Here is a 13,207-nt window from a genome sequence, read left to right as displayed (position 1 = left end):
TGTGTGTATAGTGAGTATTTATTCTGTATATGCAGGTATCAAAGTCAAATGAAAATCTATAGCAAACGTATTGGTCAAAATTTAAAGCATCGCACAATTTCAGGATCAAAATCTGAAACCACTCTGATCATATTCACACACATTCAAATCAATTTAATAAATTGCACACACTACAGACTGATCACCTTCATGAAGCAGTTATTCATATAAAAGGAGCCCGAACCAAGTATTGAGTGTTGAATATTAATTTTTTTTAAGATTTTTAATTTTCTTAAGCTCATAATCATCAGAATTAAAACAAAAAACTCTTGAAATATTTCAGTTTGTGTGCAATGAATCCAGGATATAAGAAAGTTAGCTTTTTTAATTAAATTACAAAAAAAAAAGACCTTTTCCATGATATTCTAATTTTTTTTTAGATGCAACTGTATATACATCTATATATAGGAAATAAAGTAGCTTTTTTAAATGAATAATATTTTACTATATATTTGTTAATCAATTAATTCAAAGTTAAGCATACAAAGCTTTTTTAAAAACATTAAAAGTCTTTCTTTCTTTCTTTTTTTTATTAAATGTTTTATTTTCTGGATATGCCAGTGACGCATTAGAGAATATTGGGTAACACTTTAGAACAGGTTTCCATTAGTAAATGGAAATTAAATACTTTAGTTAACATGGTCAAAGCAAGACCAATCCTTCTACAGCATTTATTAATATAAGTTAATGTTAATTTCAACATTTACTAATGCATTATTCAAATAAAAAATTGTGTTAGTTAACATTAATTAATGCACTGTGAATTAGCGCACAAACAATGAATAACTGTATTATTAACAAAGATTAATAAATACAGTAAAAACTTTATTGTTCATTGTTTGTTCAGGTTAATACATTAACATTAACTAATGGAACCTTATTCTAAAGTGTTACCGAATATTGCATTTCTTTTGTAACTAAGCTATAACTTTCTCACAACAGAAAACACTCTGGGTTTGATCTCATTACATTCAAGTAATAATTATCTAGACCAGACGAGATCAACCGGATCACAGGCAGCCTATGTTTTCCATTAAACCTTATGATAAAGTAAGTGCAAATAATGGGTTTACAGCATTACATTGTTACGTGCTTTTAATATCAATATTGTGCTAAAATTTGTCAGAATACATAATGACAAGCACTTAAAGTGTTAAAGGCAATTACAGAATATTATTACACACTTGTAGTACGATTTATAAGTTACTAACCAAACGTTTGCTAACATAAAACTTTGAATTGCATCTGCCCTTAAGATGTTCAAAGACGTTAAAAGAACAGGTTATAAAGCTGCTTTGATCTTCCCTTCTTTATCCATGCCAGCCAATATAAATGTGTGCTGGTATCCATGGAGAGCTCGTCATTGTCACTGGTCACTTCTCATTATTTTGTCAAGAGCCCTAGTTACCCTTAGTAACCATCTGGGTGACAGAGGAGTCTGAATAACAAACCAAAGAAGAAGACATTGTGTGCATCTCATTGTGAGGAACTACAGCCCCGAGGGCATTTAGCTAAAACTAAAGATCACTTTGGATTATTTGCTGTTTTTTTGTCTGTATTTCATTACATATATGGTCAAAGTGTTAACTTTTTTCACTTTAGCACTGGAAGATGGATCCTGTTTCTTAGTTTCTTACTTTTCAAGCTGGACTGACTTTAAAGTAAGTTCCTTTCATGATGTCTTTTTTTTGTCGTTATGAACTACTAATGCTACAAACCTTAACATAATTTTATGGAAAAAAAGAAAATAATATTTTAGTTTAATGAGAGCACTTCAGCGACCGCTGCTGTTTCTCAGCTGTGCGCACAAAAGGCTTTTTCACCGGAGACTGTGATTCAAGCTCTTGATGTGTGTGTGGGGGGAAAGCAATTTTGCCATTGTTATGCTTTTGTAGTAATGGACTCGACCTTTAAATGATTTAACTGAAGATGAGGAATTTATTTCAGATGGTGGTAATGATCGCTAATTAAAGCAGGTATATTAAAATGATTTTCCAGTCCTTGCTGGAATCCATTTCTGATTGAGACTAATTGCTCTTCATGGCCTCTTCAAACATAATACAACATGCTGCTGCTATCCGAGCCGATGAGTAATATGCACTGCTGAAAAAACTAACAAACACAGAATCATGTTTCATAATTGTTCATCATTTTTTTTTTTTTTTTTTTTTTTTCAGGCTTTAAGGTTCTTGATGGTTAATATTTGATAGTTGTGAATGAGTTAAAGTTAACTAAATCAGAATTGACTTTTTGCTTGGTCTTATTGTTAATGTTTCCAAAAATTTAAATTAAATTAAATTAAATTAAATTAAATTAAATTAAATTAAATTAAATTAAATTAAATTAAATTAAATTAAATTAAATTAAATTAAATTAAATTAAATTAAATTAAATTGTAATCTCAATTCTCCATCATACTTTTTTCTTTTTAAATATCCTGTTTTAGTCAGAAATGCATTGAAATGCAGGAGTAAAATGGATTGTGATGGCTGTTGATTTTAATACAAGTCACTGGCCATGTGAACACATATCTAAACTATTTCTACTAGATTAGAAACACAAAGATTTGCTCTGAGAGCTTCGACTTAATCATTAATAGAGATTTCATATGTAATGTGCAAAGGCATGAGTAAGCTGGTCTTAGGTAAAGATTACCACAGAGACCTGGTATGAGCCAGTGATAAGAGGAAGGAGGAATATTTTACTGACACAAACATATTAAGATCAGTACTTTGGTTGAAGAAAGTTCAAGGGAAGTTTTAAAAAAAATCTAAAAGTTGATATAGAGTTGTTCATTAGCAAGCAAGCAAACAAAAATTGTTTATTACTTATGACATTTCACTTTACATGCAAAATTAAACCTGTGGAAGCTAGTTTCCACCACAGGAATAAAATAAATAAATATTTTCATTTATTTATTTATTTATTTTTTACTCACAATTTTTCCTCTTGAGTTTATACCTCACAATGTTGTCGCAATTCTGAGAAGAGAAGTCTAAATTGTGAGATAAAAAAAATCACAATTTCCTTTTTGTGTCCTATATATATATATATATATATATATATATATATATATATATATATATATATATATATATATATATATATATATATACTGTATAATATGGCAGAATCAGAATTCAAATATCAGAAATGTGGGATATAAATTCAGAATTGTGAGGATAAAAACAATTAAGAATTCAGAGTTTATATCTCACAGTTATTCTAGAAATACTCTATAATACAATAAATTTTTGTATAATTCTATAATAAAGTTTCTATCTTTATAGAAGGTCAAAAAGTTGCAATGGCCTTGTTTTGTTTTGTCTTTCACACGGTAGAAACAGGCTTCCATAGTAACCAGTTTAGCAAGTCACCTTACTAATGGATATACTCTTTTTTTTTTAAAGCAAATTACAGTAGAATTCAAGCTTGCAAGTACTTCAATAATATTATCAGATAGCAATATCCCCCTGTCCTTAGAGATAAAGTGATCTAAACTAATCTTTTCTGTGACTCTATAAACAGAAATAGGACAGTAAAAAATGCTATACTTATTTCTAGATGGGTATGCACAGTATCACCAACTCTGATCAGTTACACCAAGGCCAACAGCATGTGATTAAAGACCAGACGTTGATAGTTTATTTGTAATCTATAACAAGCTAATAGGGCAGATGGAACAGAGAGATCTAAGGATTTATCTGCAGTGCTTCTATTTTGCTTTATTCAAGCCCATAACTCATTCACAATGACCCAAACAGACTGAAAGCCGCTTCCTCACGTTTGACTGATGAACGCTGTGAAGGACGTGCTTCATCAAAGCTTGTATCTCTTATCCTGCTGTGGGCCCTGGCTCTCTCTCTTTAATCCTTGATGTTGGAAAGGACTATTGCCTAAAAACATTTTGAATATGTTACATGTGTCTTTAAAAACTTGTGAAATTACTGGGTGTTTAAGTCATCTACGTCTGACGTTCTCCTGAAGACCAAATTGTATTCATCTTCTAATCTGCAGAAGCCTGTCACTGGTAGTGTTGTATGTATTTATGTATGTTTTTATTTATGTATTATGTATTATGTATTTATTTGTTTATTTATTTCACACAATAGTATTATAGTATTTATTCATATTTTAAATGAGATTTTATATCATTATAGGTTTTTATTTTAGTTTAATTTTAGTTTGAGTAATTTTGTTGCTTTTTATATATTTTTTATTTACCATTTAGAATTTTTTTTTTTTTTTAGCAAATATCTATATATCTCATTTCAGCCTTATTTTAATTAATAATGATTAAAAAAAATTGCTTTAGTTAACAGAAATACTGATCAATAAATATGTATCTTATAAATAGGGCCATTTAATTTCATTTAATTTTATTTAATTTCATTTACCGTGTTCCCAACTATTCAGCATTATGGATCTCTTTAGCTGACCCAGTTGTGAAAAAGCAAATGGGGATCTGAGTGAATGAGATGCTTTATTATATAATTATATTCTCTTGGCAAGTGAGATGGATGTGCTGAATGTGGTTTTGCATAACAATGGAATGAGTAACAAAGTCAAGCTTGACATCCCAGAAAGCACATCAAGAGAAAATACACTAAACAAAATAATAAACGCAACACTTTTGTTTTTGCCCCTATTTTTCATGAGCTGAACTCAAAGATCTAAGACTGTTTCTATGTACACAAAAGGCCTATTTCTCTCAAATATTGTTCACAAATCTGTCTAAATCTGTGTTAGTGAGCACTTCTCCTTTGCCGAGATAATCCATCCACCTCACAGGTGTGGCATATCAAGATGCTGATTAGACCAAAATGGCCAAAATAAAAGGCCATTCTAAAAATGTGCAGTTTTACTGTATTGGGGGGTTCCGGGGGGGTCATGCAGTGCAGCACATCTCCTACACATAGAGTTGATGAGGTTGTTGATTGTGGTCTGTGGGATGTTGGTCCACTCCTCTTTTTGCCAGATATTGGCAGGAACTGGAACACGCTGTCGTATATCCAGAGCATCCCAAACATGCTCAGTGGGTGACATTTCCGGTGAATATGCTGGCCATGCAAGAACTGGGATGTTTTCAGCGTCCACGAATTGTGTTCAGATCCTTGCAATTATCATGCTGCAATATGAGGTGAGGTTCGTGGATGAATGGCATAACAATGGGCCTCAGGATCTCATCACAGTATCTCTGTGCATTCAAAATGCCATCAAGAAAATGCACCTGTGTTCATTTTCCATAACATACACCTGCCCAAACCATAACCCCACCACCACCATGGGCCACTCGATCCACAGTGTAGACATCAGTAAACCACTCACCCACACGATGCCATACACACTGTCTGCCATCTGTCCTGTACAGTAAAAACCGGGATTCATCCGTGAAGAGAACACCTCTCCAAAGTGCCAGATGCCATCCAATGTGAGCATTTGCCCGCTCAAGTCGGTTACGATGACAAACTGCAGTCAGGTCGAGACCCCGATGAGGACGAAGAGAATGCAGATGATCTTCTCTGAAACACTTTCTGGCAGTTTGAGCACATAGAAAAAGTCTTGGGGGCAAAAACAAAAGTGTTGCATTTATAATTTCGTTCAGTGTACTATTCTGAATATGAGAGCTTGTTTATGTAGATGTATATGTTTTCCTCAATATGGTTATGTTTGACGTACACATGGTTTATATTTTGGATTATGTATTTGAAAGACATTTTTGTAAATAATGAATCTGTCACTGATGTTTTGGTAATGGGACATTTCACTGATTTTTAATGCACTTTCTGTAGGTTACAGTTAATCATTGAAGCAATCACTCGACCCATTCTTTCAAACCACTGTAAACCCTGATAAGTTCACAGAACTCAAAAAATATTTTGTAACAGATTACACAAAAACATTTAAGTGATGTTTTTAAATGTTTTAAGTTTACATAAACTTAAAAAATTTAATTCCAGTTGCCTTAAATTATCTCAGAGTTATCTTAAACAATTATATTTCTGAACTTATAATTTGGTAGTCATTCACTCATAATTTTATCTATTTTTCAACTTCTATAATGTGGGAAATACACTCAAAATTAGGCATTTGCTGTCCATCCTCAGTCTAACCACAGGCTCTACTCTTCACCACAACGGTAACACTACAAATCCAACATAACATAAACCTTTGTAAAATCTAATATAACACAACATTTATGTATTAACTTATGTCCCTCTATGTTAATCTTGTGTAAAAACACACAAAATAACACTTAATTTCTAAATTTATTTTCCTTGTTTTCTGATGCAAAGCATGCTGGGAACTAGAAAACGCAATCATTTTAAGTTCACCTCACTACAACAAATTTTTGAGTTAACAGAACTTATTTAAATTAAGTCCAATGAACTTTCGTTATTATTTGAGTGCAATTAACTAATTTCATTTGATTAATTTCACTGTTCGGTTTTACAGTCCACTGAATCATTCAGAACTGAATTAAGGGGGCTTCTCTAGCTGTGTTTCCATTAAAGATTTTTGCAAACATTTTATGTTCATAAAAAAACTATTAAGAAGTGAATGCATTTCCATTAACAAATGTTATGCAAATAAAATTATTTTTTCTACTCTAGCAATATCATGGCGACAGATGTTGATAGGTTTATGTATATCGCAGCCACTGCACTAGCCGTTATTTTTACTTTCGAGAAGAAATTAAAACATGCCTGTACATTTGTGCTGTTGGTCTGATTTTGAGTGTGTTTTGTTATGGTATAGCTTTATCTTTTTTGTGTTATTTCTGATCATCAGGCATGCGTCGTGGAGACTGGTTGCCTTGGCCTGGTGAGGCTCAGAGACGAGACGAAAGGAGATCCGAAGCCAGATTGGCCGAGGGTCTGCAGAGACTCGACCAGGCTAAACATTACCACCTCAACACACTGGCCAGAGAACAGCGCAGACTTCACAGAGACCTCATCTCCATCAAAACAGGTGCGTCAGGGAATACATCTCTCTAAAAGAAGCTGGAGCATTTCATAAATTAACCATAGCTCTTTATTGTCAGGTAATCCCTGGAAAAGAGGACTCCAAAGTTTAGGGCTACGACCCTCCAACCATGATGTTGTTCGCCCTGCTGCATCTTACAAGAGGACCCTGTTACCCATCATCCCCATTGCAGGAAAGGAGATAGACAGTCACAGGTGAGACCAAGGTTTTTTTTTTTTTTTTTTTTTTTTTTGCAAATAAAGTTTGTTTGTCTCTTCTCACTATCTTCATATTCACAAGCAAAAATGCAAATGAGCATAAACAATTGAATATACAATACTGACTGATACCAATAAATGAAAGAATCGGCAAGTGTTTGACAAAAAAACTAAATATTACAGATTTTTGTGCATCTGATATTTAAATCTTAAATATTTTCAGATATTTTTATCCAATAAACATTCATAGCTGGATGCAACAACTCTATATGCTTCAGTTAGGGAAGCCTCTGATAAATCTGATGGATATCAAAGAAAGTGTGATGTGTCGAGATGAAGCTAATCTCTTTAGTGCCTTGTTACGTATCATGACTATCCAGCTCGCTGTCCCCTGTATCCCAGATACAGCCGTGGCATGTACCCCACTCTGCAGTTAGGCTGGGGTTGGCATGGATTTCAACAAGGAATGAGAGAATTTATTCCACTTGATACTTGACACAGCACAACTTCAAACAGATCGTAGAAAACGAATCCGTTGCAATTGGGATCTTTGCTTCAGGGTATGATTCTAAAAAGGAAGCTAGACACCTCCCACCCATTCTATAAATGTTTGATATTGTGTCTTAGACCCACTTTGCATTCAAAAAGTCATGTGTAGGATAGAGCAATGGAAACAGGGAATGTGTTTACAGTTAAAGGGTCCAAAACAAAATGTCCCTACTGTCTCTGAAATGCAGTATGTGTTCTTGGAAAATCACACATCTTTGCTGTAAATGGCGAAAGTGTATTTGCTGTGAGTTTCCTACAGTATTTATTGATGTTTAAGTTAAATCTGAAAATAAAACTATTCATTGTTAGTTCATGTTAGCTCAGTTCCATTAAATAAAATGAACAGATGCAACTTTTGATTTTAATTACTGTATGTATTAGGAAATGTTTAAATTAACATGAACTAAGATCAATAAACGCTTTAGAACCATTTTAAATAGTTAATGGTAATTAATGTAGTTACATAATGTTAATAAATGGAACCTGATAAATTACCTTTATGAGCAAAAATATATTGCAAGTTAGTATTTTGTAAGGCTATGTGTTTGGCTGTACACAATGTGCACAGAGTTCACATCAGAAATTAAATATACTTCGGGCTTAAAGGAATAGTTAACCCCCCAAAAATTACATTTTGCTGGAAATTTACCTCCTCTTGCCATCCAAGATGTTGATGAGTTTGTTTCTTCCTCAGCACAGATTTGGGAAAATGTTGCTTTACATCCAATGCCCACCAGTAAATCCTCAGCAGTGAATGGGTGCCGTCAGAATGAGAGTCCAATCAGCTGATAAAAATATTCAATATTAAATAGTTCCTGTGGTTCAGTGGTAACGCATTGCATTAGCAGTGTAAAAGGTTGTGGGTTTGATTCCTAAGGAACACATTTTAGGTAAAAAAAAAATGTATAGCCTGAATGCTAAGTCATTTTGGATAAAAGCGTCTGCTAAATGTAAATGTATTATGGATAGATAGATATTTTAGGTGTAAGCAATGGTTTGAAGTTAAAAACATATAGATTATGGATTTGTTTCTTATAAACATGCAGCTTTTTACTTTACAATTCATTAATTAATGGACTGGAGTGCTGTGGATTATTTTGGATTGGAATATTTTTATCAGCTGTTTGATTCTCATTTTGACGGCACCCATTCACTGTAGAGGATCCATTGGTGAACAAGCAATGCTAAATTTCACCAAATCTGTTCTAATGAAGAAACAAACTAATCTACACCTTGGATGGCCTCAGGGTAGGTAAAACTTTAGCAAATTTTAATTTCGGGGGAACAGTTCCTTTAAGAGAAAGTATGGGAGAAAATAGACTTAAATGGCCACTTTCCACATTTGATCCAATTTGCTAATATGTCTGTAGTCTTCTTAAATTACCATTTAAATTGTTATTAAATTACTGGAAACCTCATGTGAGCTACAGAATTAAAACAAACAAACAAACAGACAGCATTTAATCTGCAGAGCAAGTTAAAAGAAAAAGTCTTATTCTGTATTAAGAAATGAATGTATTCACTCGAACACATATTCAGTTATTTGGGTCTGCACCCGCATATTTGTTTGGATTGTGTGAGAGGATCAAATGTTTTAGCATAACAAGATGATGGCGAGCTTGCATATATGTGCTATATGAATGTGAATGTGGGTTTGAGGGTCCCTGGGAATGAAAGCTGAATCAGATTGTGCTTTTCATGTGTGTGTGTGGTCGGTGTATGTATGTGCATGAATGCTTTCTGATTCGAGTCTGTGTGCAGGGACGGGCATCTGTGGTTGAGGGGATTTCCTCAGTTAACCGCACCAGTGAATCTAATGATGGGATAACCACATACACACACAAAGCCATCCATCCTCAAACACATACAAATGACTTAGTAAAAGATTTATTAGGTTTTATCCCTCTACATTGATATGCTCATCTATTAATATATTTACACTGACAATGAATGAGAATGAGACAATGAATGAGAGTGAAGGAGGAGGGCACTAAAAGATTTAAGAAGCAATGTATCAGTGATCCAAAGAAGTTGGTGAAAGGCCGTGGTCATCTAACAGTTAAAGATCTGGGCTGCTAATGAGACAGCGAGAGAAATCGCTCTCCTGTTTATGCCCTTGAGCAAGACTCATCTCAGGTTGTTCCACTGAAACTGTCCATTCAATAAGGGAACTCAAGATTGCCTTAGATGACAAGCATCTGCTAAATAGAAAGGAAGACACAAGAGAGACGGAAATAGACATTGTTTTGACCGTCTCCTTCTCCCACAGTGCACCGTCTGCACTTCCTGTAACATCCACTGCAGCCTCCTTCTGTCTGTCTGCTCTTTCTCTCTGTGGACCTGAAGGAGGTTGGTGGTTCTTCGTCTTTATGCTTGTTAGGCAGACAGCCTGTGGGCAACCAACTAGTGCCTGCTTCACTTTACTTCCCCTTATTTCCTGTTTTCCTTCTCTCTTTCTTTCCTTTCTGGTTCACTCTCTGACAGAGACACTCTGTCTTGTTTCCTCTTCTCTCCCATCTCTAACTTCATTCTGTGATATTGGATGTTTTTAGCTGCCCAGTCCATGTAACACTGGACCAGATTTATGTTTCCACACATATTTTTTTTTAATGTATTTTATTGTTTGGATATATGAACATAATAAGGGTCAAGGTTACAGACTGATATCTATCACAATGCAGCATCAAGTGGGCGGAAATGTAATCTTTAAACTAAAAAAAAAATGTAAATGATTTTCAAGAAATGTTTCAACTGCAAAAATGTCCTTTAAAAGGTAATAACATAACATTTCTTTACAAACATCATGAATTTATTAATAATTATCAATCCGTTTTTGGGGAGTTGCACCACATGACACTCTGAACAAACCTTGTCTCATCATAAAAATGTCAAATTATCCACTTATTGACCTGTTGGTTGTATCATAGCATTTTTTTCCCCAAATAGTTTTGCATATACAGTATATTGTATATATATATATATATATATATATATATATATATATATATATATATATATATATATATATATATATACACACTGTATATATAAGTGAAGTGTTTTTAAATAAAGTGAATATATATTATTTATGTAATAATAAGTGCCAAACACCTTTTCAATAATTATATTTTTTAATAAATAGTTTAACAAATGCATTGCTCATTAATTAGTTAAGGTTAATTAATGCATTTACTATCATTGAGACCTGTTTTTATACAGTCTTACTGAGACGGATGCATTGAACAAATGATTAAATGCGGACAAAAAAAGAGCATCGTCGTGTCACCAATAGCGGTGCCTCATTTAACCTTTGGGATTACACTCTTCTCAGCTCATTTTCTTTTCCATCATACCACCCTTTGCCAAGCTGCAACAAATTTACAGTCTCTCTCTGAGCGTTTGCAACTGCTGTCTAGTGTGGCAGGTTGAAGAGATGAGGAGGGGTGTAAGATTTACTGTTTACCTCAGCACTGTCCTGACATGACCTAGTCCATCCAATCAGTGCTCGCTGGACACAGACAGCAAACTGACGCAAAACTGCCATGAAGCCAACGTGCCTGTCTGAACTTTCTCATCTGATCATAACATCTAACCTCATGCTGTGTCAGTCATACTGTCACAGGAAACTAAAGTAAACCTGAGTTCCTGATAGTAATGCATTCATCCATCTTTAAGATATGTAATGGTTTGTTAGCTGTACATTAGGACTTGTCTTAATGTTCTTCCAATTGAATGTTGGATAAACAAAAGCTGCTAAAACAATGACGGTAGAAGTGAAAGACGATCCTGACATTGAAAATGTCCTGAGAATAACTGTGGTGACATTATCGACACTGTTTTCTGTGCCAAAACCTAGAGAACTGCCAGCTTTTCCAATACCTACAAAGCTAGGTGTCTTCTGTGGCATCATTCTGACTGAAAGTTAATAAGCAGACCCAGACAGAATGTGCTAGCTGGTTTTTGCACAGATTTTGATATATTTGCTGAGCTGAGAGTATTAAACTCTTAATGGTAGTTATGAAAGTCCATTACAAGGAAAGTTGGTTCACTATGTAGCCATATTTGCAATGTGGAAGCAATTCGGGACATCCAAGAACAATTTCTGTCAACTTAGTAGTAAAACAGATATTTTTTAAACTTGTAAAACTCACCTAAAGGCTGTGTGTACATTTGTCATTGACATGCGACCTGTATCCAGATGTTTTCCACAATCATACACATTGAAAAGACAAGTGATGAGAATGTCATCCGATCAGCATGTCAGAAAAAAGACAGATCTGGGGTGCGCTTCCCAAAAGCAACTATGGTCACAAGTTTCATCATTACCAATAGAGTTCAATGGAACTTATCATCATAGTTAGCTTTTGAGAAATGCACCCCTGATCGGTTATCCAGATAGAGAAGTCAGTTGATGTTGCTAAGTGTAAATCCTGTCAAACACGGCCTTAACATTTGTGAAAACCAAGGAGTCAAGGGTTAGCTTGTTAGCATGGCCCAGTTAGCCTCTTATAAGGGAAAAAAGCAAATTTCTGATTTTAAAGACAAAAGTTGAGCAATGAAGACTGCAAAATAAACCCGAGTATGTCATTGTAAAGCCAATTAGCATTGTCAGGATGTCATTTTATGCATACTGCTGCTGACTTTAACATTTTACGTAATTATTTCTCTCTATCACTCCTCAATCTCTCCAGGTCCTCTTCACTGCAGGCTCGTGTTCAGGAGTTTATGAGCAATGGGGAGAAAAGGGCAGAGCACTCCTTTGAGACGCTCTGTCTGCCAGACCTAAAACAGCAGCTTGTCACCTCTCTCACCGCTACGAGCACAGATACAGAAAGAGAGGAGAGCAAGGAGAGAGAGATGGATGGAGAACAGGACAGAAACAGAGGGGCCCACGTGGACATAGTTAGGGACAGAGAAAAAGACAGCCAGAAAGACAGGGAATGGATGCTGTTAAGGGAACGAGAGAAAGTTAATGAAAGTGGAGCTGAGGTACATGGGAATAGGTGTCCGTCCTCTCCTGTCACATTCCCCTCTGAGATGCTGGCTCCGGATGGACATTTAAGAACAGTTCACACGTTACCAAACTTTGCTCAGGCACTGGCCGCGGCCCGAAAAGCAAGATACATCAGATACCGAGGACAACCGCTGTGTGAGCGAGAACTCACCATACGAGAGATATTTGCCCGAGATTCAAGAGCTCCTGCTCATTGAGACACTAAAACAGTGGTTCTTGACTGGTTGTAATTACCATGTTTTAATTACCGTAATTACTTGATGACAGCCTGTCCTGGATGTTCTACTAGAAGCTGTTCACATAGTTAGTTCACCAAAAAATGAATATTCTGTCATTATTATCGTTCCAAACCTGTAAGACCTTCATTCATCTTTGGAACATCAAAGGAAAATATTCTGGATGAAATCCGAGAGCTTTCTGA

The 13,207-nt window shown here is 34.8% G+C and overlaps 1 protein-coding gene across 2 annotated transcripts; it reads left to right on the top strand.

The window, feature by feature from the left end:
* The first annotated feature begins 1,480 nt into the window (after positions 1–1,480).
* ccdc190 (coiled-coil domain containing 190) lies at positions 1,481–13,207 on the top strand. 2 transcript variants are annotated; one of them, XM_026291422.1, is made up of 5 exons: positions 1,481–1,520; positions 1,642–1,700; positions 6,832–7,011; positions 7,085–7,220; positions 12,464–13,207. In XM_026291422.1, exons 3-5 carry the CDS (start codon positions 6,834–6,836, stop codon positions 12,981–12,983), a joined length of 834 nt encoding a protein of 277 aa, XP_026147207.1. In that variant the 5' UTR covers positions 1,481–1,520; positions 1,642–1,700; positions 6,832–6,833; the 3' UTR covers positions 12,984–13,207. The 2 variants fall into 2 exon arrangements, with proteins under 2 accessions (XP_026147207.1, XP_026147206.1); XM_026291421.1 differs by having other exon boundaries at positions 1,498–1,700.

Source organism: Carassius auratus, chromosome 20 (assembly GCF_003368295.1).
Source record: "Carassius auratus strain Wakin chromosome 20, ASM336829v1, whole genome shotgun sequence".
NCBI classification, from domain to species: domain Eukaryota; kingdom Metazoa; phylum Chordata; class Actinopteri; order Cypriniformes; family Cyprinidae; genus Carassius; species Carassius auratus.
The sequence above is the reverse complement of the archived record's forward strand: the minus strand, read 5'-3'. Positions and strand labels throughout refer to the sequence as shown.